The 27,892-nt window shown below is 44.2% G+C and overlaps 1 protein-coding gene across 10 annotated transcripts in view; it reads right to left on the bottom strand.

The window, feature by feature from the left end:
* The window catches only part of LOC106575542 (guanine nucleotide exchange factor DBS), a 75,672-nt gene extending 47,839 nt beyond the window's left edge, over positions 1 to 27,833 (bottom strand). For 5 of the 10 annotated variants that reach the window (XM_045697809.2, XM_045697812.2, XM_082962943.1 and 2 more), the window contains exon 1: positions 16,772 to 17,066. In XM_045697809.2, coding sequence (XP_045553765.2) covers positions 16,772 to 16,949 — 178 coding nt within the window. In that variant the 5' untranslated portion in view covers positions 16,950 to 17,066. Of the gene's footprint in view, positions 1 to 4,404; positions 4,651 to 16,771; positions 17,067 to 23,425; positions 23,840 to 27,739 lie in introns of those variants that run through there. The other 5 variants (XM_045697815.2, XM_045697816.2, XM_082962945.1 and 2 more) reach the window with 4 other exon arrangements.
* Positions 27,834 to 27,892: the final 59 nt, after the last annotated feature.

Here is a 27,892-nt window from a genome sequence, read left to right as displayed (position 1 = left end):
GACTTTCAACCTTGGCACCATCATAGGATGCCACCTTTCCAATAAGTCAGTTCTGCTAGAGCTGCCCTGGTCAACTGTAAGTGCTGTTATTGTGAAGTGGTAGGCCACACAAGTTCACAGAACGGGTCCGCCGAGTGCTGAAGTGTGTAATAATCATCTGTCCGCGATTGCAACACTCACTGCAGAGTTCCAACCTGCCTCTGGAAGCAACGTCAGCACAAGAACGGTTCGTCTGGAGCTTCATGAAATGGATTTCCATGTCCGAGCACCCGCATGCCTAAGTTCCCAATGCGCAATGCAAGCATTGGCTGGAGTGGTGTAAAGCTCGCCGCCTTTGGACTCTGGAGCAGTGGAAACGCGTTCTCTGAAGTGATGAATCACGCTTCACCAACTGGTAGTCCGATGGACTAATCTGGGTTTGGCAGATGCCAGGAGATCGCTACCTGACCCAATGCATAGTGCCAACTGTAAAGTTTGGTAGAGGAGGAATAATGGTCTGGGGCTGTTTTTATGGCTCGGGCTAGGCCCCTTAGCTCTAGTGAAGAGAAAGCCTACAATGACATTCTAGATGATTCTGTGGTTCCAACTTTGTGGCAAAAGTTTGGGGAAGGCCCTTTCCTGTTTCAGCATGACAATGCCCTCGTGCACAAAATGAGGTCCATACAGAAATGGTTTGTTGAGATCGGTGTGGAAGAACTTGACTGGCCTGCACAGAGCCCTGACCTTAACCCCATCGAATACCTTTGGAATGAATTGGAACGCCTACTGTCAGCCAGGCCTAATCGCCCAACATCACTGCTCGACCTCACTAAGGCAAGTCCCCGCATCAGTGTTCCAATATCTAGTGAAAAGCCTTCCCAGAGGAGTGGAGGCTGTTATAGCAGCAAAGGGGGAGACCAACTCCATATTAATGCCCATGATTTTGTAATGAGATGTTTGACGAGCAGGTGTCCACACACTTTTGGTCATTAGTGTAAATCTGTGTATGTGGCCTATCCCTGAGAGACTGGAGGAGATGTGGCACAATGTCTTTCCGCTTGGCCAGCTGACCACTCTGTGTGTTGACAAGCATATCTCTGTTACTGAACGGTAGTAAGAGACAGACAACACACCACTGTTCATCACCCCTTCCACTGTCTCACGCCTCACACACACACACACACACACACACACACACACACACACACACACACACCACACCCCGGAAACAGAACATCTCTTTTAGGACACCTCTAGTCAAACGTTCCCTTGGTTTGACAAAGGAGGGATAAATTCCAAAGAAGAGATTCCAAGGATGTGTTTTCACTTGTACTGTAAAACCTCTCTTGGAGCTTAATAGTTCAGGAGATGGAAGTGGGTTCACCGTCTTGATCAATGTCAACTCACGTGTTTAATAAAAAGCATGAGCTGGTGCAGACCCAGAGAAAATGATGTAGAGGTGCTGACTAACGGTGAATAAACTGTAAGCTATAGAAACACTCCATATGTATAACCTCCCAGTCATTTATTGGGTAAAAAACACCAACGTTTCAGCATCACTGTGCCTTCTTGAGGGTGGAAAAAGCCCTGAAGAAGGCACAGTTAAGCCGAAACGTTTTTTTTTTTACCCAATAAATTACTGTGAGGTTATATATATATATATGGAGTGTGCGACTCTCTTTGTTTTTATAACTCACGCGTTTAAGACAACATGTTAACTCATGACATGAGCCAGGCAGAATATACTGAGAAAAACCGCTGCCTTAAGCTCCCGGAAAGGATTTGAAATACTTTGGAATCAATTCAAACCAATGCAAAATACAACAAACTGCTACAGTTTTCTCAAATGAATGGACAGTCAATGAAGTGAAAGTGTTGGCATGACAACGTGGCACAGATTCCTGCTGGTGCTGCCCATGTTATAATCAAGCCATCCAGATTGTCAGATTGGTAGACAGCGAAGACTCTTCTGTAGTGAGGGTGACTCTTCCGTGTGACGTGGCAGTGAGGGTGACACGTGAGGTGCCAACTGTGAAGGTTCGGTGTTGAGGGGCTCGGGTGAGTTTAAACTAGAGGTCGACCGATTATGATTTTTCAACACCGATACCGATACTTGGGGGGCCAAAAAAGCCGATGCCGATTAAATCGGCCGATTTCTTTTATTTATTTGTAGTAATGACAATTACAACAATACTGAATTAACACTTACTTTAACTTAATATAATACATCAATAAAATCAATTTAGCCTCAAATAAATAATGAAACATTTTAAATGTGGTTTAAATAATGCAAAAACAAAGTGTTGGAGAAGAAAGTAAAAGTGCAATATGTGCCATGTAAAAAAGCTAACGTTTAAGTTCCTTGCTCAGAACATGAGAACATATGAAAGCTGGTGGTTCCTTTTAACATGAGTCTTCAATATTCCCAGGTAAGAAGTTTTAGGTTGTAGTTATTATAGGAATTATAGGACTATTTCTCTCTATATGATTTGTATTTCATATACCTTTAACTATTGAATGTTCTTATAGGCACTTTAGTATTGCCAGTGTAACAGTATAGCTTCCGTCCCTCTCCTCGCTCCTACCTGGGCTTGAACCAGGAACACATCGACAACAGCCACCCTCGAAGCAGCGTTACCCATGTAGAGCAAGGGAAACAACTACTCCAAGTCTCAGAGCGAGTGATGTTTGAAACGCTATTAGCGCGCACCCGGCTAACTAGCTAGCCATTTCACATAGGTTACACCAGCCTAATCTCGGGAGTTGATAGGCTTGAAGTCATAAACAGCGCAATGCTTGAAGCACAGCGAAATGCTGCTGGCAAATGCAGGAAAGTGCTGTTTGAATGAATGCTTACGAGCCTGCTTCTGCCTACCATCGCTCAGTCAGACAGATTACACAACCTTCAATGTTATGTCATAATTACGTAAAATTCGGGCAAATTAGTTCGCAACGAGCCAGGCGGCCCAAACTGTTGCATATACCCTGACTCTGTGTGCAATGAACGCAAAATGACACAATTTCACCTGGTTAACATTGCCTGCTAACCTGGATTTATTTTAGCTAAATATGCAGGTTTAAAAATATATACTTCTGTGTATTGATTTTAAGAAAGGCATTGTTATTTATGGTTAGGTACAGTCGTGCAACGATTGTGCTTTTTTCGCAAATGCACTTTTGTTAGGAAGAAATAGTCTTCACAGTTCGCAACGAGCCAGGCGGCCCAAACTGCTGCATATACCCTAAACTGCTGCATATAATTAATGTTAGCAGGCAATATTAACTAAATATGCAGGTTTAAAAATATATACTTGTGTATTGATTTTAAGAAAGGCATTGATGTTTATGGTTGGAGCAACGTGTACCTAAGCGATTATATGCAACGCAGGACAGGCTAAATAAACTAGTAATATCATCAACCATGTGTAGTTAACTAGTGATTATGATTGATTGATTGTTTTTTATAAGATAAGTTTAATGCTAGCTAGCAACTTACCTTGGCTTCTTACTGCATTCGCGTAACGGGCAGGCTCCTCGTGGAGTGCAATGTAAAGCAGGTGGTTAGAGCGTTGGACTAGTTAACCGTAAGGTTGCAAGATTGAATCCCCGAGCTGACAAGGTAAAAATCTGTCATTCTGCCCCTGAACAAGGCAGTAAACCCACCGTTCCTAGGCCGTCATTGAAAATAAGAATGTGTTCTTAACTGACTTACCTAGTTAAATAAAGGTCTAAAAAAAAATATATATATATATATAAAAAAATAATAAAATCGGCCAAATCGGCGTCCAAAAATACCGATTTCCGATTGTTATGAAAACTTGAAATCGGCCCTAATTAATCAGCCATTCCGATGAATCGGTCGACCTCTAGTTTAAACCCACTTTATGCCAAAGCCTGTCCATCTGGCAGTGGAGAAACAGAGACAAGAGACTCTCACTGTGCAACGGCCTGGGTGTGCACAGGCATGCAAATTTAAACAGCCACTTTGTAAAATATATGGGGGGGGGGGGGATGTTTTCATTTGAATTCTCTTGTTTAACATTTACTAGAATCTAGTCCTGATTGCTTGGCACAGGGAAACAAACACAGTCATTGGAAGTTGAAGATTGTTAGTAACCAGATACCAATGAACTGCTGGTACAGTATTTCAATTTATGCAAATAGAGTATTTTTGCAAGAGGGGGGGACAGATTTAGATTTTCCACACTGAATGACAACAAAGCTAAAATATCAGAACTTGAAATTTAAAAAAAAGTGTAAAAAAAAGTGCATTAAACTGAAGTAGAACTTCCTCACCTCTCTGACAATACCGTTCAGTCACACACACAGCTGCACACACACCGTATTCTGTCACATGCACTGGCAGTCACAAACACCGCCCCCCTGCCACACACACACACACACACACACACACACACACCTTACCTGTTATCAAGTTGAGTTGCAGCCACATCCTGGTGATGTCATGGCAGAGCAGGGCCACTCGGTTGAGGGCCATCCTGTCCCCCCTCTCCCCCTGGGAGAACACTCCCAAACACACACACTCTCAGAATAAGCGGTCGTGTGAGCGACAGCCGTCCATTCCTCCACAGCCTGAGTGCTGAGACTTCAGCGGTACTCTGAACGCTCCGTCGCTGGGCGGCACACACACACACCACACCCCCATCCCTCCCCTCTGTCTCCATATACACACTCAGCCAGACTGGGCTCAGTTTCAGATTACACCTCCCACTGATCCCTCTCTCCCAGGTACTGAAAGAGCGTAAACAAACGACTCAGAGAGAGAGAAATAGACAGACACAGAGAGACGGAGAGAGAGAGAGACGGAGGGAGGGAGGGAGGGAGGGAGGGAGGGAGGGAGGGAGGGAGGGAGGGAGGGAGGGAGGGAGGGAGAAAGAGAGAGCAACCAGATGTAATTCCCTCAGATAAGCCTATACATGTGCACCTCACACATCTATAATCGGTGTGTAAGCTGGTCTGGGATCAGATCAAGGGGAGATAAAGACGAGTGACAGACAGAATGTGGTTGGTACCAAAGCCATCGTCCCTCACACAGCCCTCTGGAAGACCCCTCTCTGTCTGATACCCCTCATCCAATCAGGAGCCAGGGCCTGAGTGATGATGTCACAGAGCAGCTGCCTGTATGGGACTGCCTCCAGCTCAATGCCACCTATGACATTTAATGGCCTTTTATGCAGCCAGAGATATGGAGAGGGATGTTGCCCCCACTGATCTAGGGTCAGTTTTGTGTTAAGCTGATCCTAGATCTATCACACACACACCACACGTTTGTTTTACTATCCTTGTGGGGACCAAACAATTCCCTAACCCCTAACCCTTAACTTAACCTTAATCCCAAACCCTAAAATGGGTCGTTTAGGAATCCAAATGGGTCAAAAGCCAGCCACGGACCCCCCACACCAATCCCACCTCAACAACGAGTATTTAGTATCGGTTCTGTGTCTAACAAGTAGTATGGAGTTTTGTTTCTTCATCCCTTGTAATGTATTTCCCACCCAACATCCTGATATTACCTGGTTCTGACCACTAGATGGTGCTGTTCATGCTATTTAAAGAATCCCCACATCCATTGTTAAAGGGATGGTTACCCCACATTACATATTGGCTTTCTTACTGTATAAGCAGTCTATGGACCAGGTATGACAGCAACCCATTCTTTGCTTTTGTTTACAAGGTCACTGTTTCAAATGCTAACTTTTTTGCATTTGTGTCACAAATCCAATGCAAGTCAATGGTACCGACACAGAGTACAAAACATTCGGAACACCTGCTCTTTCCATGACATAGACTGACCAGGTGAAAGCTATGATCCCTTATTGACACCACATGTTAAATCCACTTCAAATCACTGTAGATGAAGGGGAGGAGACAGGTTAAAGAATAATTATTAAGCCTGGAGACAATCGAGACATGGGTTGTGTAGGTGTGCCATTCAGAGGGTGGATGGGCAAGACAAAAGACTGAAGTGCCTTTGAACGGGGTATGGTAGTAGGTGCCAGGTGAACCAGTTTGAGTGGGTTAAGAACTGAAATGCTGCTGGGTTTTTCACGCTCAACTGTTTCCCCTGTGTATCAAGAACGGTTCACAACCCAAAGGACATCCAGCCAACTTGACAACTGTGGGAAGCATTGGAGTCAACATGGGCCAGCATCCCTGTGGAACGCTTTTGACATCTTGTAGAGTTCATGTCCTGACGAATTGAGGCTGTTCTGAGGGTAAAAGTGGGTGCTACTCAATATTAGGAAGGTGTTCTTAATGTTTTGAACACTTAGTGTATATTAGCACACACACACACACACACACACACACACACACACACACACACACACACACACACACACACACACACACACACACGCACACACACACACACACACACACACACACACAGCAGGAGGAGGGCAAGGGACCCATAGTGCCACACACAGAGAGCAGGCAAACAGAAGTGAGCCATTACTGATGGGACTGAATAAACCAATAGGTTCTGTATTCAGAGGAAAAACACACAAATCTTTACAGTTCCACACTTTCTCTCCCCCTCCCTCACACACCATCTGTCTGTTACCCTGGACACTACAGAGAGGAAAACATGTGTTGTAGTGAAAATAGGAGGACAGCAAAACCTTGCTGAAACAGAGGGCACATTGGCGGGAGGGAGAGAAGGGGGTGACGAGAGGGGTGTAAAGAGGAGGGGCGAGAGAGAGAAAGAAGGGAGGAGCTTGTAGATTTCTCTCCCAGTCTTCCCCTTTACCAGCTCTGTTCTAGACACTCAGAAGACACCAGGTGATCTGGACCCCTGACATTAACCTCGTCTCACACAGCTGTTGTCTCCTGACCCCCCTTGTGAAGTGTGTGTGTCTGTGTGGTGTGGTGTGGTGTGGTGTGGTGTGGTGTGTGTGTGTACTTAGCCATAGATCTACAGAGTTTTGATACTTTTACTGCCAATGAGGCAAACTGTGTTAGAAAATGTGAAATGCAGAATGTTTACGGTCAGTGTTAATTGCCGGTGGTCCTATCTGCTGAGCCTCTCCTTGACATAAAAGTCCAGACTTGGTGCATGACTCAGGCACGCTAGTGAGATAGTGAAGCAGTGGGCTAATCTCCTCAGGAAGTAATACGAGACTCTAGCTGAGACGTGTTACACACAGACAGCACTCAGTATGGAAATCCCCTTAACTCACTACACAGATCCCATCGCACATGGCAATCAACACCCCCCCCCAACCCGACTCACGCTACATCCATCCATCCATCCATCCACCCAGACATCCATCCATCCATCCATCCATCCATCCACCCATCCATCCACCCATACATCCATCCATCCACCCACCCATACATCCATCCATCCATCCATCCACCCACCCAGACATCCATCCATCCATCCATCCAGCCAGCCATCCATCCATCCATCCATCCACCCAGACATCCATCCATCCACCCAGACATCCATCCACCCAGACATCCAGACATCCAGCTCCATCCATCCACCCACCCAGACATCCATCCAGCCATCCATCCATCCAGCCATCCACCCAGCCATCCATCCACCCAGCCATCCATCCACCCAGCCATCCATCCACCCAGACATCCATCCATCCAGCTCCAGCCATCCATCCATCCATCCATCCATCCATCCATCCATCCATCCATCCAGACATCCATCCATCCAGACATCCATCCAGACATCCATCCATCCGAGACAACCGTCTGTCTGGCCATGGTGGAGAGGACAGAATCATGTACCGTAATTTCCGGACTATTAAGCGCACCTGAATATAAGCCGCACCCACTGAATTAAAAAAATATATATTATTTTGAACATAGATAAGCCGCACATGTCTATAAGCCGCAGGTGCCCACCGGTACATTGAAACAAATCAACTTTACACAGGCTTTAACGAAACACGGCTTGTAACAAAAAATAAAACATTTGCAGTAAGCTTTAGTTGTCTTTTTGCACTGAGTCAATTCCTCACGCTGCTGTTTCCAACGTCTTATCATCGACTCATTAAGACCAAGCTCCCGTGCAGCAGCTCTATTTCCTTTTCCAACAGCCAGATCAATCGCCTTCAACTTGAAAGCTGCATCATATGCATTTCTCCGTGTCTTTGCCATGATGAGGGTGACAAAATGACTACCGTAATCAGAATGATGGGAAGTTTGAGCGCGCTCGATTTAATCTAAACAGTAAACAAAAAAGTTGTTTGACCTTAACCCGTTCGGCAATTTCATTGGTCTAATGAAAGCTTCATGCCGCCAAAAAACTGAGCATGTCACAGAATGTTTTTTTTGTTTTTTTTGTTGTTAATTGAAAGCGGGAAAAATCCATATATTAGCCGCGTCATTGTTTAAGCCGTGAGGTTCAAAGCCTGGGAAAAAAGTTGTCGCTTATAGTCCGGAATTTACGGTACTTCCTTTTTAGTTCTATTTATATTGTCATTGTGGTCCTTTATGAGATGGCCACCTAGTGATGAAGTCATGTATCTGACAGTGCTACATGTTTCCACATAGACTACAGAACAGACTACAGAACAGACTAGGAGACCCCTCTACATACAGGATGTTGTATAATCCCAGGCAGTATTCAGACAGGGTGGCATTAGGTTTTTCCATTTAATGTAAAAACTGAATTGACTGAGAGATAAGGGACGACGGGGTTAAAAGGGTAAAATTGGTTTCATCCCATCTCTCTCTCCAGTCTGTGTCCTATAGACTCCCACAGTCCGATATATCTAGAGACAGAGTATTACCAGCAACCTAGCCTCTCTTGTCAGGCTGGTTCTGGCTCCCAGACTACAGCAGACAAATGACTGTGGTCTCATGGGATAATGTAAAAGGATCATTTTACCTGTTACCGTCTGTCTCTCTGCCCCAGGGCCACTCCATCCCTCCCTTTCAATCTTTTCCCCGTCCCTTCCCCAATACTTATCTATCTCCTGTTACACAACATTATAATAACTTCATAATAAACATGCCAATAACATAGGTAATGCTATTTGAGTAATTGCTACGCTTAAATATGCGTACAATATGCGTCACGTCAATTACTTTTGAAAGACATCAATCCAGGCCCCACAGTAATTAGTCAAACACATCTGATGTCAGTCAACAGGGACAGACTCAGGAGTAAACAAGCTTGCATCCCAAATAGCTCCCTAGTCCCTATATAGGGGGTCAAAAGTAGTGCACCATAAAGGGAATAGGGTGCCACTTGGGAAGCACCCCCAAGTGTGTCTGATCCAAATCCTTTTACATTGTCTCTCTGCCGGCGTAGTGATGAAAGTAGACTGCCGGGACAGTCCCAGGAACCAGGAAGCATATGGAGATTCAGCCTGTCAGCTGTTCTACTGTATTATGGGATGGCTGACAGCCTTCCTGTCACATGGTCCCACTGTAGGGGTGCGTCTCATCTCATATATCTAAACTGACCTAATAACTGATATGAAATCCAGGGCAGAAGATGGGAAGTAGACAGGGCCAGTGTGTGATCTGTGTGACACTGAATGTTGTCTCTAGGAAAGGAAGTGGTAGTTTATAAACGGCCAGTTTCCTGTGGCTGCTGGATTGATCTGGGACACATGAGGCGTCTATTGACAGGGCATGGTGCACAACAGACCTGTCAGCATTTCATTTCCAAGAAACAGATTGTTAGGCAACTTAGTAGTGACCCATGCCTGGCCTGCTATGTTGTAAATTGTAAACATTGACACTCCTGGACTAAATGCTTCTGTCAATGTTTACAATGTAGACCAATCTATTGGTACAATGCTCTCGGTTTGTTTGCATTACGTGCAACACTTGTACCTGTGTGATGCAGTTTCCTTCTGAATCGTTTGCTTTCATTTGAATAATAGAGGATTGATTGTCTTGTTGTTGACTGATGGAAATAAATACAGACTGACAGCAGCTTGAGCCAGGTACTATTAACATGACTTGATGTTTGTGTTATGGGTGGGGTCCCCACGGTCTCTGAAACAACTGAAGTGTGTGTTTGTGTGTACATTATGTGTGAGACAGAAGCTGGTGCTGTGGGTGAGGGAAATCGACCTGTCTGAAGTAATCCAAGGGTCAAACATACTAGCTTTATTCTGGATGGAACTTGTTGACAACTGAGCTTAGTACTTAGGCCACAGGTGTCAAACTCATTCCGTGGAGGACCAGGTTTCTGCAGGTTTTAACCTTTCAACTAAGACCTAGACAACCAGGTGAGGGGAGTTCCTTTACTACTTACGCAATCAATCAAGTACAAGGGAGGAGTGAAAACCTGCAGTCACTCGGCCTTCTGCGGAATGAGTCTGACACGTGATCTAGGCGGTTAATGTCAACTTTTCATTTATAACGTGACTGATAACATGAGATTAGTGCTGACCGTTGCCAGGCCTGTTCAGTTGAAGGAAGTAATTGTTGTGGTTGATAAACATGTACTGGTCCTTTTAGTGGCCTGAGATGAAACAGTGGGTCTGGGGGGGGCATGGTGGAGACTGGACCCAGACTAACTGCTCTGATTGACTGTTTATGCCGGGCTTTCCCCGTCTCTTTATTCAAACACCATTTGTTCCCTACCCCCATAAACTTACCAGGAAAAGAAACATTGAGGTGTGACTTGAGGCATGTGGGATCTGTGTAGGTGTAAGAGAACAGCCACCTGAGAACTGACGTGATCTCTGGGGGATTTCTAGAGCGGGAACACTGGGACATGTAGGACTCATAAGACAATAATAGACCGTCCACTGAGTCAATAAAGGATTAGACTCGTCTCTAGTTTAGCTGTCAAACCATCAGACAGGAAAACACCTAACAACTAAATGTTGCTTTTGAGATCATTTATAGTACAAGAGAACAACAACCAATCTTTCATATTTCTCTGACACTGTATGTGTATTTGTTTACCAAAGGGAGTGGCTGGTCACTCCCTGTCTCCGTTTCTCAACCTCTCTATATCCTTCTCTGTCACTATGTGCATCAGTTCAGAATGCCAGACGGTCATTAAGGCCAATTTGCTTGTTCCTGCCCACTCCCAGTCACGTCCGCCTCACCAGCAGCCTGGGTGGTGCTGCCAGGGCAGGCAGGCTTGTGTGTGTGTGTGTTCTTATCAAGCTATCTTACTTGGAACCTGGGCGTCGTAACACATATTTGGGATAATGATGAAATAATCATACTTCAACATTTATCATGTATAAAACACTATCAATAGCCTGACACACCTGGGATTACCAGCTGTTGGGATTAGTATACGACTACATTGAAAGACAGACAACTTGGGAAAGGAGGGATGGAAGAACAGATGGCGGACAAGATGGAAGGGAAAAACAAGGGAGGGAACAACAAACAGAAAGAGAACTGGATAGAGGTAGAGAAGAGCACAGCCAAAACAATCAGACAAGCCTTCGTGGTGGACAATGATTCATCTGAACATTTCACAGATAATTCAGTCAACCTAATGTAACACCTATTGCACATGCCCTGCTCAATCATAAAGAACCATCGATAGCATCCAATCAGGCACAGACAACAACAAAAAAACACCATTATCCATGCCACTTCTTAGCAAGACAAACACTGAAATCTTACCCAAGTCTGACAGAGAAAGCATCATCACATTACTGTAGCTGAGTCAAAAACATATCCAGTCTTTCACAAGCACAATACCAAAGGACGCACACAACAGTCTACACTGGACTCGAGTAACATGAGTTGGATAAAGGATAGGACAGGAAGGGGGTAGCCTATGTGTCAGTGTCTGGGCCTGGGCTGTTCAGTATTTAGAGATGCTGACGCTGCAGAGCGCTACAGAGGGGTCACAGTGAGGTTCAGAGGTCAGGGGAAGGTCACCGCTGGGACGAGGAAACCAAAATCTACATTGACAGATAGAGAGGGTGTTCTATGAGATGAAAAGGAAACTGAAATATAAATGACTAAGAATCATGGTCATGGGATTGAGGTGTAACAGAACAAAAGTGGTGGAAAATGTATCGGGACAGTTTTCTGGACACAGATGAATACGGGTCCTGAAGATTCCATTGAGAATGAGTTCTAATCCAGGCCTAGCCTTAATGTGTGTCTGGGAAACCGGCCCATAGCGTGTTGTTAGGGCTGAATCCTACCTTTAGATCCACACTTGAAACTCTGACTTTTAAGTAAACCATGCCTGGATGTCAGTGGAGGCTCCTCAGAGGAGAAAGGGGAAGACCCTCCTCCTCAGTGAATTTCATAAAAATAAAAAGTGAAACAGTAAAAATCTATAATTTTTTTAATAAAACTATACTAAATGTATCCAAATATGTGTCACCAAATAATTGATTAAAACACACTGCTTTGACAAGAAGGTCTACAGTAGTCTCAACAGCCCTCTGTAGGGTAGCACCATGGTGTAGCTGGAGGACAGACAGCTAGCTTCCGTCCTCCTCTGGATACATTGACTTCAATACATAACCTAGGGGGCTCATGGTTCTCACCCCCTTCCATAGACTTACACAGTAATTATGACAACTTCTGGAGGACATCCTCCAACCTGTCAGAGCTCTTGCAGCATGAACTGACATTTTGTCCAACCAATCAAAGGATCAGAGAATGAACATATTGTCACGTCCTGACCATAGTAAGTTGTTATTTTCTATGGTAGAGTAGGTCAGGGCGTGACAGGGGGTGTTTGTCTGTTTTTGTATTTCTATGTTCAGTTTCTAGTTTTGGATTTCTATGTTGGTGTTGATCTCCAATTGGAGGCAGCTGATCCTCGTTACCTCTAATTGGAGGTCATATTTATGTTGATGTTTGTCCCGCCTGTGGTTGTGGGTGATTATATTTTGAGTAGTGTGTTTTCTCTCTGTGTCACGGTTTGTTGTTTTTGTGTTTCAAGTATTAGTGTACTGCATTTCAGTTTCACGTTAAATAACATATGTGGAACTACGAACACGCTGCATTTTGGTCCGATCCTTCAAACAGCCGTGACACATATGCTTTCAGTACTAAGCTACAGCTAGCTAGCACTGCAGTGCATACAATATGGTGAGTAGTTGACATAAAGAGAGAGAAAGACAATAGTTGATCAGTTTTGAACAATTACATTTCTTCAAAAATGAAGGAGAAGCAAGAGAGAGAGCTAGCTAGCTTTCACTTACTTAGCTAGATTAGCCTATTCAAACAGAGAAGGCTTCTATGTTAGCTAGTATGGCTATCCAACACTGGAACTCTTCCAAGTCAAGGTAAGCCTTTAGTTTAATTAATTTATTGCCACCAGGGCCTGCTGGTGTAGCTGAAAGTACTTGCTGACTGTACACTGTACTGCATGATTGTAGCGGGTTTACTAATGTGTTAGTTCTATTAGCTATGTTGACTATAATGTTAGATAATATGGTGACAACTATGAAGGCTGTGCGTAGTAGTTATGATATGAAGCTTTGGCTTGGAAAGTTTTTTTTGCCTGGTCACAGACAGCTGATGTGTTGTGCACTAACGTCCACAAGCGTAATCATGCTGTTTGTATGTGGCTGCTATGGAAGTGAACTGTGTTTGCGTGTGATTAGGGGTGTATTCATTCCGCCGATTCTGTTGAAAAACGTTTCTCAAAACGGAAGCAAACGGAATGAAACGGGGATAAACATACCCGAATTTGTCCAATAGAAACTCTTGTTTGCAACTGTTGGACTAATGATTATGCCCTAGATCAGCTAGATGCAGGCAAGAGTGTGCAAGGCGGTTATGAATGTGTCACTGTCTGTCACCTTGATTACAAAAAATGATCATCTTGACTAGAGGTCGATCGATTAATTGGAATGGACGATTAATTGGGGCCGATTTCAAGTTCTCATTACAATCGGTAATCGTTATTTTTGGCCACCGATTTGCTGAATTTAAAAAAAAAATTATACACCTTTATTTAACTAGAAAAGTCAGATTATGAACACATTATTATTATTATTATTATCATCATAATCAATGACGGCCTAGGAACAGGGGTTAACTACCTTGTTCAGGGGGGATTCGGGGATTCATTTTTGCAACCTTCTGGTTACTAGTCCAATGCTCTAACCACCTGCCTTACATTGCACTCCATGAGGAGCCTGCATGGCAGGCTGACTACCTGTTACGCGAGGGCAGCAAGAAGCCAAGGTAAGTTGCTAGCTAGCATTAAACTTATCTTATAAAAAACGATCAATCTTAACATAATCACTAGTTAACTACACATGGTTGATGATATTACTAGTTTATCTAACGTGTCCTGCGTTGCATATAATCGATGCGGTGCCTGTTAATTTCTCATTGAATCACAGCCTACTTCGCCAAACGGGTGATGATTTAACAAGCGCATTTGCGAAAAAAGCACTGTTGTTGCACCAATGTACCTAACCATAAACATCAATGCCTTTCTTTAAAATCAATACACAAGTATATATTTTTAAACCTGCATATTTAGTTACTATTGCCTGCTAACATGAAATTGTGTCACTGCTCTTGCGTTCATTGCCTGGCTCGTTGCGAACTAATTTGCCAGAATTTTACATAATTATGACATAACATTGAAGGTTGTGCAATGTAACAGGAATATTTAGACTTAGGGATGCCACCCGTTAGATAAAATACGGACCGGTTCCGTATTTCACTGAAAGAAAAAAACATTTTGTTTTCGAGATGATAGTTTCCGGATTCGACCATATTAATGACCAAAGGCTCGTATTTCTGTGTGTTTATTATATTATAATGAAGTCTATGATTTGATAGAGCAGTCTGACTGAGCGGTGGTAGGCACCAGCAGGCTCGTAAGCATTCATTCAAACAGCACATTCGTGCGTCTTGCCAGCAGCTCTTCGCAATGCATTGCGCTGTTTATGACTTCAAGCCTGTCAACTCCCAAGATTAGGCTGGTGTAACCGATGTGAAATGGCTAGCTAGTTAGCAGGTGCGCGCTAATAGCGTTTCAAACGTCACTCACTCAGACTTGGGAGTGGTTGTTCCCCTTGCTCTGCATGGGTAACGCTGCTTCGAGGGTGGCTGTTGTCGATGTGTTCCTGGTTCAAGCCCAGGTAGGAGCGAGGAGAGGGACGGAAGCTATACTGTTACACTGGCAATACTAAGGTGCCTATAAGAACATTCAATAGTCAAAGGTATATGAAATACAAATCGTATAGAGAGAAATAGTCCTATAATTCCTACAACCTAAAGCTTCTTACCTGGGAATATTGAAGACTCATGTTAAAAGGAACCACCAGCTTTCATATGTTCTCATGTTCTGAGCAAGGAACTTAAACGTTAGCTTTCTTACATGGCACATATTGCACTTTTACTTTCTTCTCCAACACTTTGTATTTGCATTATTTAAACCAAATTGAACATGTTTCATTATTTATTTGAGGCTAAATTGATTTTTAATGATGTATTATATTAAGTTAAAATAAGTGTTCATTCAGTATTGTTGTAATTGTCATTATTACAAATAAATAATTAAATCGGTATCGGCTTTTTTGGTCCTCCAATAATCGGTAGCGGCGTTGAAAAATCATAATCGGTCGACCTCTAATCTTGACCTGTTCACCTATGTTGTAAACTTTTATTCATAGGCTAGGTTGTAACAATCTCATGATGGGTATAGGGAAGATTAGAGTGTCATGTGGTAGACTAAACATATCAATGTTACATTGAACTGGGTGAATGCAATATGAATGACAGTCATCCAACATGCTGTAATAGACATAAGGCCATGCTCATAAAAAAAAATGAATCGACCTCCCTCATCTTAAACGGCACCGACCACCACTGACTGATGTCAATGGGAAATGAATGCAGAAATGTGAGTGGCATACAAAGACTGAAATGAAATGGAAATATTGGCACCGTCTAATGCCATCCAATAACATGGTGCCAATCTTTCCTGTTTGTTTAGGACGGGTGCCTGCAGAATTCTCTCTTTAGCGAATTCTACCCAGTAGACGGCGTGTGGAAAACAAACTCTGAAGCTCAACTTCAGACGGCTTCAGAGGTAGAAGAACATCTGACAAACTCTTGGCTTTGGGCTGAACTATACCTTTAAATAGCTTCCATTCCCTGACAGCATGACACAGCAATCCAAGTCCCTGAGGTGCACGTCAATGAGGCTAAAATTAAGTCTTAAGCTGAAAAAAATATAACAGACTTTGCAGTCCAAGGCAGGGTGAATGTTTCATGTCAAAATATTCAGGCAAATATGCACTTTATAATAGTATAGCTCAGCTGGGGCTTGGATTAACACTGACTCCTATGATCCTTTCCTACGCATATTCAGCAACACCCTGAGCAAATAAGGATATAACCATTTAACAATTACCACTGAACACAATAGGGATCCATTTCCTGACAGCTTGCCTTGTGCAATAAAACGGACTACAGTGAAAAGGAGACGAACGTCTCAAACACAACATGTAGTTCCTGCTTCCTGGCACATAGAACACACATCAGCCTCATCTAGTAACGCATCACTTCAGAGTTGACCAATAGGCTGATGTTTAAGTCAGTGCTTATAAGTGCCATGATGAGAAACTCCACCAAGCATTACAAGGTTATGTACTGTATGTTATTACACTCTGGTGGGTGGCTGAACAGACCCTTTAACACTGTAAACATACAACCCTGGGTAATACACACACAGTACAGTACACAGAGGTGCACGGTGAACACACAGAGGCTCACTCAAACACACTTTCACCACTGTCTCAAAGCAGTGAGAGTAAGAGCTAGCTACGCATGACACACACATGCACACACACACACACACACACACACACACACACACACTCACTATGCAGCCGCTGACAGCTCTGTGAGAACCGGTAGAAGCTCTTCACTTCCTCCAGAGAGATGTGGACACATCCTCCTCCTCTGTGTCCGCTGGACTGCAAACACACCTCCATCTCATCCCTCTCTCCCATCTTCTCCTCTTTTTCCTTCATATTCTCATCACTCTCTCCCGTCCTCATCACCACCTGTCACAGAGATATGAACCAGTGCAGCTCTGTCATCCTCTCTTCACACCTCTATATTATGATGTCCCTCCCTCATTCTCTCCCTCCCTCATTCTCTCCCACCTTCCAAACAGCTGCAGTAAAAATGAGTCGCTCTGAGCGCGTTGTCGGTCTTTCTCTCCACTTCGCCTTGTGTGTCCCTTTGAGTTTTTTTTACCTTGAGTGCTACGCCTCAACACACACACACACACACACACACACACACACACACACACGGTTTCACTTCTGCCATTGAGCTGGATTTACCTGACTGCCTTACTCAGCTACAGTGCAACAGAAACAGACCTCTCCACACAACAAGACTCCTGTAAGGTTCCAGTCACATTGTATCCATCTCTCTTACTCAGTTACTCACAATAAAGAGTATTCTGACAGGGAGGCTGAAACAAAACACAGTACCAGCACCTACAGGAAACCAACCCACACTAGTGCTTTTACAAGAACCCCTGTCCCAACCAACAGAGCCACCTGAATCATAGAACACAAACACAACGAATCAGTCTTCCAACGTGACGTTAACACTTGAACATTACTAACCTGAAACAAACCAAAAAGGAATATTCCACTGCCACTCACAGAACCACTGACCTCGGGCCACTGACCTGAGTGCTCGTACAGCTCTGTCTCAGACCAGCAGCAGAACCACCTTCCTGTGTGCTCCTGCAGCTCTGTCTCAGACCAGCAGCAGATCCACTGACCTGAGTGCTCCTACAGCTCTGTCTCAGACCAGCAGCAGATCCACTGACCTGAGTGCTCCTGCAGCTCTGTCTCAGACCAGCAGCAGATCCACTGACCTGAGTGCTCCTGCAGCTCTGTCTCAGACCAGCAGCAGATCCACTGACCTGAGTGCTCCTGCAGCTCTGTCTCAGACCAGCAGCAGATCCACTGACCTGAGTGCTCCTGCAGCTCTGTCTCAGACCAGCAGCAGATCCACTGACCTGAGTGCTCCTACAGCTCTGTCTCAGACCAGCAGCAGATCCACTGACCTGAGTGCTCGTACAGCTCTGTCTCAGACCAGCAGCAGAACCACCTTCCTGTGTGCTCCTGCAGCTCTGTCTCAGACCAGCAGCAGATCCACTGACCTGAGTGCTCCTACAGCTCTGTCTCAGACCAGCAGCAGATCCACTGACCTGAGTGCTCCTACAGCTCTCAGACCAGCAGCAGATCCACTGACCTGAGTGCTCCTGCAGCTCTGTCTCTTCTCTTCTTAGACCAGCAGCAGAAATGGCTAGCTGCCATCCTGACCCAATCACACACACACAACAGAGACTATCTAGTGTACAAAGCTTGTGAAGGGAGGCCAGTAGTTGTAACTACAACACTATAGGAAATACTCTCAGCATGTTGACCTCTACAACGGTTTCAGCTCTTCACAGGGTGGTTCCAGAGAGGTTAACCATTAAATCAAATCACATTTTATTGGTCACATACACGTGATTAGCAGATGTTATTGCGGGTGTAGCGAAATGCTTGTGCTTCTAACTCCGACAGTGCAGTAATATCTAACAAATTACACAACATATACCCAATACACACAAATCTAAGTAGGAATGAATTAAGACTATATACATATGGACGAGCGATGTCAGAGTGGAACGGATACAGAACGGATACAGTAGAATAGCATACAAAAAAACCTGTATATAAACTACCATTCAGACATTGTTATGTTGTAAATGACTATTGTAGCTGGAAACAGCTGATTTTTAATAGAATATCTACATAGGCGTACAGAGGACCATTATCAGCAACCATCACTCCTGTGTTCCAATGGCACGTTGTGTTAGCTAATCCAAGTTTATCATTTTAAAAGGCTAATTGATCATTAGAAAACCCTTTTGCAATTATGTTAGCCCACTTGAAAACTGTTGCATTGAAAGCATCCTGTCGGGCTGTGTCACCGTCTGGTACGGCAACTGCACCACCCACAACCGCAAGGCTCTCCAGAGGGTGGTGAGGTCTGCCCAACGCATTACCGGGGGCTAAACCACCTGCTCTCCAGGACACCTACAGCACCCGATGCCAAAAAGATCATCAAGGACATCAACCACCCTAGCCACTACCTGTTCACCTCGCTATCATCCAGAAGGCGATGTCAGTACAGATGCATCAAAGCAGGGACCGAGAGACTGAAAAACAGCTTCTATCTCAAGGCCATCAGACTGTTAAACAACCATCACTAGCAGATTAGAGGCTGCTGCCTATATTCATAGACTAGAAATCACTGGCCACTTTAATAATGGAACACTAGTCACTTGAATAATGTTTACATATCTGGCATTACTCATCTCATATGTACAGTGCCTTGCGAAAGTATTCGGCCCCCTTGAACTTTTTGACCTTTTGCCACATTTCAGGCTTCAAACATAAAGATATAAAACTGTAATTTTTTGTGAAGAATCAACAACAAGTGGGACACAATCATGAAGTGGAATGAAATTTATTGGATATTTTAAACTTTTTTAACAAATAAAAACCTGAAAAATTGGGCGTGCAAAATTATTCAGCCCCTTTACTTTCAGTGCAGCAAACTCTCTCCAGAAGTTCAGTGAGGATCTCTGAATGATCCAATGTTGACCTAAATGACTAATGATGATAAATAGAATCCACCTGTGTGTAATCAAGTCTCCATATAAATGCACCTGCTCTGTGATAGTCTCAGAGGTCCGTTTAAAGTGCAGAGAGCATCATGAAGAACAAGGAACACACCAGGCAGGTCCGAGATACTGTTGTGGAGAAGTTTAAAGCCGGATTTGGATACAAAAAGATTTCCCAAGCTTTAAACATCCCAAGGAGTACTGTGCAAGCGATAATATTGAAATGGAAGGAGTATCAGACCACTGCAAATCCCGGCCGTCCCTCTAAACTTTCAGCTCATACAAGGAGAAGACTGATCAGAGATGCAGCCAAGAGGCTCATGATCACTCTGGATGAACTGCAGAGATCTACAGCTGAGGTGGGAGACTCTGTCCATAGGACAACAATCAGTCGTATACTGCACAAATCTGGCAAGAAGAAAGCCATTTCTTAAAGATATCCATAAAAAGTGTAGTTTAAAGTTTGCCACTAGCCACCTGGGAGACACACCAAACATGTGGAAGAAGGTGCTCTGGTCAGATGAAACCAAAATCGAACTTTTTGGCAACAATGCAAAACGTTATGTTTGGCGTAAAAGCAACACAGCTCATCACCCTGAACATACCATCCCCACTGTCAAACATGGTGGTGGCAGCATCATGGTTTGGGCCTGCTTTTCTTCAGCAGGGGCAGGGAAGATGGTTAAAATTGATGGGAAGATGGATGGAGCCAAATACAGGACCATTCTGGAAGAAAACCTGATGGAGTCTGCAAAAGACCTGAGACTGGGACGGAGATTTGTCTTCCAACAAGACAATGATCCAAAACATAAAGCAAAATCTACAATGGAATGGTTCACAAATAAACATATCCAGGTGTTAGAATGGCCAAGTCAAAGTCCAGACCTGAATCCAATCGAGAATCTGTGGAAAGAACTGAAAACTGCTGTTCACAAACGCTCTCCATCCAACCTCACTGAGCTCGAGCTGTTTTGCAAGGAGGAATGGGCAAAAATGTCAGTCTCTCGATGTGCAAAACTGATAGAGACATACCCCAAGCGACTTACAGCTGTAATCGCAGCAAAAGGTGGCGCTACAAAGTATTAACTTATGGGGGCTGAATAATTTTGCACGGCCAATTTTTCAGTTTTTTATTTGTTAAAAAAGTTTGAAATATCCAATAAATTTCGTTCCACTTCATAATTGTGTCCCACTTGTTGTTGATTCTTCACAAGAAATTACAGTTTTATATCTTTATGTTTGAAGCCTGAAATGTGGCAAAAGGTCGAAAAGTTCAAGGGGGCCGAATACTTTCGCAAGGCACTGTATATACTGTTTTCTATACTATTCTACAGTATCTCATTCAGTTAATAATGCTAACACATCTTGCATTACTCATCTCATATGTTTTATTTATTTTACCTTTAATTAACTAGGCAAGTCAGTTAAGAACAAATTCTTATTTTTAATGACAGCCTAGGAACAGTGGGCGTTGTTCAGGGGCAGAACGACAGATTTTTACCTTGTCAGCTCGGGGATTTGATCTTGCAACCTTTCGTTTACTAGTCCAACGCTCTAACCACTAGGCTACCTGCCGCCCCATATGTACACTACAGTTCAAAAGTTTGGGGTCACTTAGAAATGTCCTTGTTTTTGAAAGAAAAGCAAATTTTCTGTTCATTAAAATAACATCAATTGATCAGAAATGTTGTAAATTACTATTGTAGCTAGAAACAGCTGATTTTTCATGGAATATCTATAGGCCCATTATCAGCAACCATCACTCCTGTATTCCAATGACACGTTGTGTTAGCTAATCCAAGTTCATAATTTTAAAAGGCTAATTGATCATTAGAAAACAATTTTGCAATTATGTTAGCACAGCTGAAAACTGTTGTTCTGATTAAAGAAGCAATAAACTGGCCTTCTTTAGACTAGTTGAGTATCTGGAGCATCAGCATTTGTGGGTTCGATTACACGCTCAAACTAGCCAGAAACAAAGTACTTTCTTCTGAAATTCGTCAGTCTATTCTTGTTCTGAAAAATGAAGGTTATTCCATGTGATAAATTGCCAAGAAACTGGAGATCTCGTACAACACTGTGTACTACTCCCTTCACAGAACAGCGCAAACTGGGTCTAACCAGAATAGAAACCAGAGGTCCCGTTGATGTGGATAGGGGGTGCTCCCTTTGCTGTTTCCTGAAGTCCACGATCATCTCCTTTGTTTTGTTGACATTGAGCTGTTGAATTGCAACTCCACTTTCTCTGTTCTGACGTTTAGCTTCTTTGATTGCCCTGCGGAGTGAATAACTACACTGTTTATATTCTGCCATATTACCAGCCGCCTTGCTATTGTTAAATGTGGTGGTTTGCGCTTTCATTTCCACGCGAATGCTACCATCTATCCACGGTTTCTGGTTAGGGTAGGTTTTAATAGCCACAGTGGGTACTACATCTCTTATACACTTATGAACTCAGTCACTGTATCCGTGTATGCGTCTAGATTATTTTCGCACGCTTTCCGGAACATATCCCAGTCCACGTGATCAAAACAACCCTGAAGCGTGGATTCCGATTGGTCAGACCAGCGTTGAATAGTACGAAGCACGGGCACTTCCTGTTTGAGTTTCTGCCTATAGGATGGGAAGAGCAAGATGGAATCGTGGTCAGATTTGCCGAAAGGAGGGCAGGGTAGGGCCTTGTAAGCATCCCAGAAATTTGAATAGCAATGGTCGAGAGTCTTAGTTACGCGAGTAAGACAGTCAATATGTTGGTAGAATTTTGGCAGCCTAGTCCTCAGATTTGCTTTGTTAAAGTCCTCAGCTACAATAAATGCAGCCTCAGGATATGTGGTTTCCAGTTTGCTTAAAGTCCAGTCGAGTTCTTTGATGGCCGTCGAGGTTTCGGCTTGAGGTGCGATGTAAACGGCCGTGGCGATGACGGAGGAGAATTCTCTTGGGAGATAAAATGGTCGGCATTTAATTGTGAGGTATTCTAGGTCGGGTGAACAAAATGACTTGAGTTTCTGTATGTTCCTAGAATTACACCATCAGTCGTGAATCATGAAACACTCCCCCCCCGCGCCCTTCTGCTTGCCGGAGAGATATTTATTCCTGTCTGCGCGATGTACTGAGAATCCTGCTGACTTTACTGACTCCGACAGAGTATCCCGTATGTTACAGGATCCTTTTTTCTCTGAAAAAAAATCCTTGCTCTAAGCTCATCAACTTTGTTATCCAAAGACTTAACATTAGCGAGTAATATACTCGAAAGTGGTGGGTGGTGTGCGCACCTCCTAAGTCGAACCAGCAGGCCTCCTCAAATGCCTCTTCCGCCGGCGATGTTTTGGGTCGGCCTCCGGAATAAGTTAAATTGCTCTGGGGTGAGTGAACAAAGGATCTGTTCCAGGGAAGCCGTATTCCTGGTCGTAATGCTGGTGGTTCTGGTGAGTCACCGTCACTCTAATACTAAATAGTTCTTCCCGGCTGTAGTAATGACACAAAACATTTCCTGAGCTAATAATGTAAAAAAAAATACTGCAAAGTTTTTTAATAAGAGGAAGTCGCGATGCTGCCATCTCCGTCAGCACCATCATCTTCATTAGCTAGATATCAGGGTCAAGTGATGCAATGAACTCTCGAGGGCAAGTACTACACTTCATTAAACCACCCAAGTAGCTGCAGGGAGATTCCTGTAGCAGCCATGTCAAACTGACTGTAGCTTTCTGTAAACACAGACCGACAACAGTGTTTCACACACACAGACTTATGCACGCACACAAACAGTCCACAAAAGAACACCCCATAGAAGCACACCCAGGGTCCGATGCACACGCACACACACAGACTCCTAACCTGTGTCCTGGCGGTCCCAGTAGGTGCTCTTGCGTCTGTAGCTATAGCTGAGGTTGTCTGTAGCTCCGTGGGCCAGGACAATGACAGACAGGCTGTGTAGGACCTGACCCAGTCTGGACAACAGATGTGATGAAGCCTCCTGCAGCTGTCCCTGATGCACAAACTCCGCCAGAGACATGACAGAGTGTGTGACGGAGATAGTGTGTGTGTATGCAGCTTCGTGGGTGAGTGTTCCGGAGTCCCCAAGTCGAGCCAGGTCGCACTAAGCTACGCTCAGTGTGTGTGTGTGTATTCCAGTCTCTCCAACTCAAGTCTAAATGAGTCAAACCAAGCCACACTGGTCCAACCAGTGCCTCTGATTCCTCCACTCCTCAGCCAGTCTGTCTGTGACTGTGTGTGTGACTGGGGAACACATCTTAGTGGTGGTGTGGTGGTGGTACGTCCGGAAGACAGCAGAGAGGAAGAGAGGGGTGGGACCCGGGACGGGGGATGGAGGGAGCACAGCGCTGGCTGCTGTGTAAGACCATCAATCACCTTCTGCTGCGCTAATTATACCAACAGCCAGCCAAGTGTAATCTGTGCATGCTCAGGGACCAACACACACACGCACACGCACCCACAGACAGTTTACGATGTGAGCACACTGTGAACAATGCCATTGTCCACTTCCTCCACAGCAGCACCAAACCAAGTCTGTGACAATAAAGGACGCATTAGTCCAGATTCAGGACTCTCTCTTTCCTCAGTCAACTCTATTGCCTTGGCCTACCACATCTGATAGCATGATCTGCAGCCAGACATACACTGGGTATTCTCCACCCTCCTCTTATCACATAGAAACAAACTGGGATTTACAGAGCCAATCACCCAGTACAACATCCCTGGGTAGTCAATGGTTCCCTGATGCCCATCTTTCACAAGCAGGCTCTCTGTGCGACTCTTTCGGTCTGTCTGGGGAAACACTTCATTATCACACAACAGAGCCAATACTCTAGAGACAGTCAGACTCAGGCAGAGGGAATGGCAGCTACAGTACACCAGGCACTTATTTCATTATGGAAAATGTTCAGAGTTGTAATATAAATGTATGGTCTATGACAGACTGAGGTTATTTCCCCATGATAGGAAGTTACAAAGTGCCTTTTCTGCACAATGTATCTCCATCTGCCTGGAATATAAATTCAGCTGAATTTTTAGAGCACTTCTGAGGTATGGAAACTTCTGACAAGCTTTGATTTTGGTGTGAACTACTCCTTTAAAAGGAATAGTTCTCCCAAAGCTAGTCCATGGACAAGGTAAGACAGCAATCCATCCATTGTGTACCTGGCCACTGTCTTTGCTTAGCTCAAAAAATGTACTTTAAGATTATCTATTGTTTGGAAATGTGGGTGAACCATCCCTTTAAGTGGGTCTGTCCTCCCCCCACACCCCCCGTCTGACCTCAGGCCAGACAGCTGAGGAGTGGTGTGACAACAGCTGATACAACCCCTCCAACCCCCCACCCGATACCCCCGTCCAACAACTCTCCACAGCTTACTCCGGTAATCTAACTGGAGTTTCCCAAACATTTGAAGTATCTCACAAACCTGTATACTGGCCTCGACTGAATGGGACACTAAAGGACAAGGGTGGGCAAACTTTTTGGCTCAAGGGCCACATCGGGATTTTGAAATTCAATGGAGGGACACATTTTTTGGGGGACCAATTGTTTGTTCAAATCAATTTTCGGGGGCCTCCTGAGTGGCGCAGCGGTTTAAGGCACTGCATCGCAGTACTTGAGGCATCACTACAGACCCAGGTTTGATCCCAGGCTGTCACAGCTGGCCGTGACTGGGAAACCCATGAGGCGGTGCACAATTGGCCCAGCATCGTCCGGGTTAGGAGAGGGTTTGGCAGGCCGAGATGTCCTTGACCCATCACGCACTAGCGACTCCTGTGGCGGGCCGGGCGCAGTGCACGCTGACACGGTCGCCCGGTGTACGGTGTTTCCTCCGACACATTGGTGCGGTTGGCTTCCGGGTAAAGCGGCATTGTGTCAAGAAGCAGTGCGGCTTGGCTGGGTCGTGTTTCAGAGGACACGTGGCTTTTGACCTTCGCCTCTCCCGAGTCCGTACGGGAGTTGCAGCGATGGGACAAGACTATAACTACCAACTGGATACCATGAAATTGGGGAGAAAAAAGGAGTAAAAAAGATATATATAAATATAATTTTTTTTTAAATGTCTCGCGGTCTGGATTAAGAAAACTTTCCTCCTTGCTCTGCCCAAACACTTAGTCAGACAATACCAGAAAGCGTAACAACCTGAATTCATAAAACGTCTCTTAGAAGATGGAGCCCCTCTGATTACACTGCTACTGTAAACTAGGTCAACATCGTGCAGTAAGGACAAATAATACAATGACTTTAGGCCATTTTCACTCTCTATGCTAATTCGAAGCCATGAGTCATTGATTGTGATGCACAGAATCCCTCTCTGCAGCCCCACGACAAAGTGGGAAAACATTCATTTGCAACCAGTCACAAATCAAGGAGATTAGAATTATTCTGAACACAGTTCTTACAGTTAAGAATCAAGTCATTATGAGGTGCAAATGGGAACTTTAGAAGATAATATGGAGATTCATCTCTAATACTGTACATGAAAAAGGGAATATTACTTAATTGATAATCATTCATGTAATCCCTCATTGTTTCGCTAAGCAGCTGTGTGTGATGCGGAAGGCATGAGGCTGCACCCCTCATGAGTTTTATATGGTCACTCTCACCTAGTTCACTATGCATCATTGTCCTACACTTTATCGTCTGCCAGATGATCACGCCCGCAGGTTCATCACAGGGTCAGTAGGGAGCTTCCAGAGTAATACAGAGACACAGATCCATTACCTCAGTGACTTTGATAAGCCTAACATCTCATATTCAGCCAGAATTCACAGGTCGTGTGTAAACTGTACAAGAACACCACTAAAAGTGACCTGTATAGCTAGTATATATCATCAACTGAGGATAAAAACCAAAGTGTGGTAAACGCTAAGGTTGATCTGTGTGTAAACAAAGCTTGGTATCCTCTGCTTCAAGATGGCTGCTGCAGGCCAGAACATCACATTTAAACAACAGCAACACTGACCTAGTTATTTTTGTTTTATTTAGCAGACGCTCTTATCCAGAGCGACTTACAGGTGCAATTAGGGTTAAGTGCCTTGTTCAATGGCACATCGGCAGATATTTTCACCTAGTCCGCTAGGGGATTCGAACCAGCAACCTTTCGGTTTGTGGCCCAACAGTCTTAACCGCTAGCAGTTACACTTCACACATCAAATGTGAAGCACTGTAGCGTACAGTAATTGTGCACGTCATTTATAGCCTGCACCTACAGGCTACTGAGCTGGGAAGTAGTGCCCTTGTGACATGAAAGGCTGCTTCAGGGACCACACGCATTTGCATTCTCTCTGACTGTGTGATGTGGCTGCCGGCTACACCAGCAGGAGAGTTTGATCCATGTCATCTTACATGGTCTTTCACCCCCTCCTCCACTCCGCCTGCCAGTGACTGTAGTGGATCAGAGCTATAAAGCATTTTATTAAATATACTGATCCCGAGATCAGCTAATTAAGTTTGCCACCAGCAACAGACACACAGGCACCAGAACACAGACAACAGGGATAATAATGAAACAAAGTGAGTTAGTGTCAAGAACAAGAACACCATTCATCTCAATGGGGGGGGGAAATAGTGTCATGGGTCTTGTGACGTGTCCAAATAAAGCCAGGCTGCAGTGAGACATCCATTGCCATTGTGACACCTCTCCTACCAAATATATCGCAACTTAATAAAGCTGCTCTGTGACTGTCTATTCTACTCCAACACACAGCAAAATGCATGAGAGCTGACTACGTATGATATTGTGGATAGAAAAGTGAATCCACGGTTTCACAGATCAACATGAGCGATCAATCAATGAATCAGTACTAAACGTCATTATCACGCATTTATTGAGTTACACCGCCACCACGTGGTTAAATACTCAAACTCATTCTACCTCAAATATCTCAAGACAGCTCGTTGGAAGTGTCTAGCTAGCACAAGTGTAGCTACTACTGTATACTCCAGTTACCTGTAATATTGTTTGTTTTCTAACCATGACCAGTTGTCTAAACATGATGTCCTTACTAGATTCAAACAAGCGGGAATTGACATTGACAAGTCTGTGCGTTTTACCTACCTAGAAAACATTATCTGAAGTCTGCCCCGTATGTCGACTACATTCCAAGTTTCTAAAATCACTTCGATGTTATTAACTATTTAAGTAAACTTACCTGCTATATCGTGGATTTCCACCGTATAACTTCACATGCGTTCGCATGCGTTCTCTAGCTCCAGCACAATGGCCAAGTCACATGCATCCTTCAAACTAATTAGGCATTAACTCTGAATGCGTCCTGCAAGAAAAAAAACTCACCGGGAGCGTG

This window comes from Salmo salar, chromosome 16, assembly GCF_965601325.2.
Source record: "Salmo salar chromosome 16, fSalSal1, whole genome shotgun sequence".
Lineage (NCBI taxonomy): Eukaryota > Metazoa > Chordata > Actinopteri > Salmoniformes > Salmonidae > Salmo > Salmo salar.
Note: the sequence above shows the minus strand (reverse complement) of the source record. Positions and strands in the feature narration are given on the sequence as shown.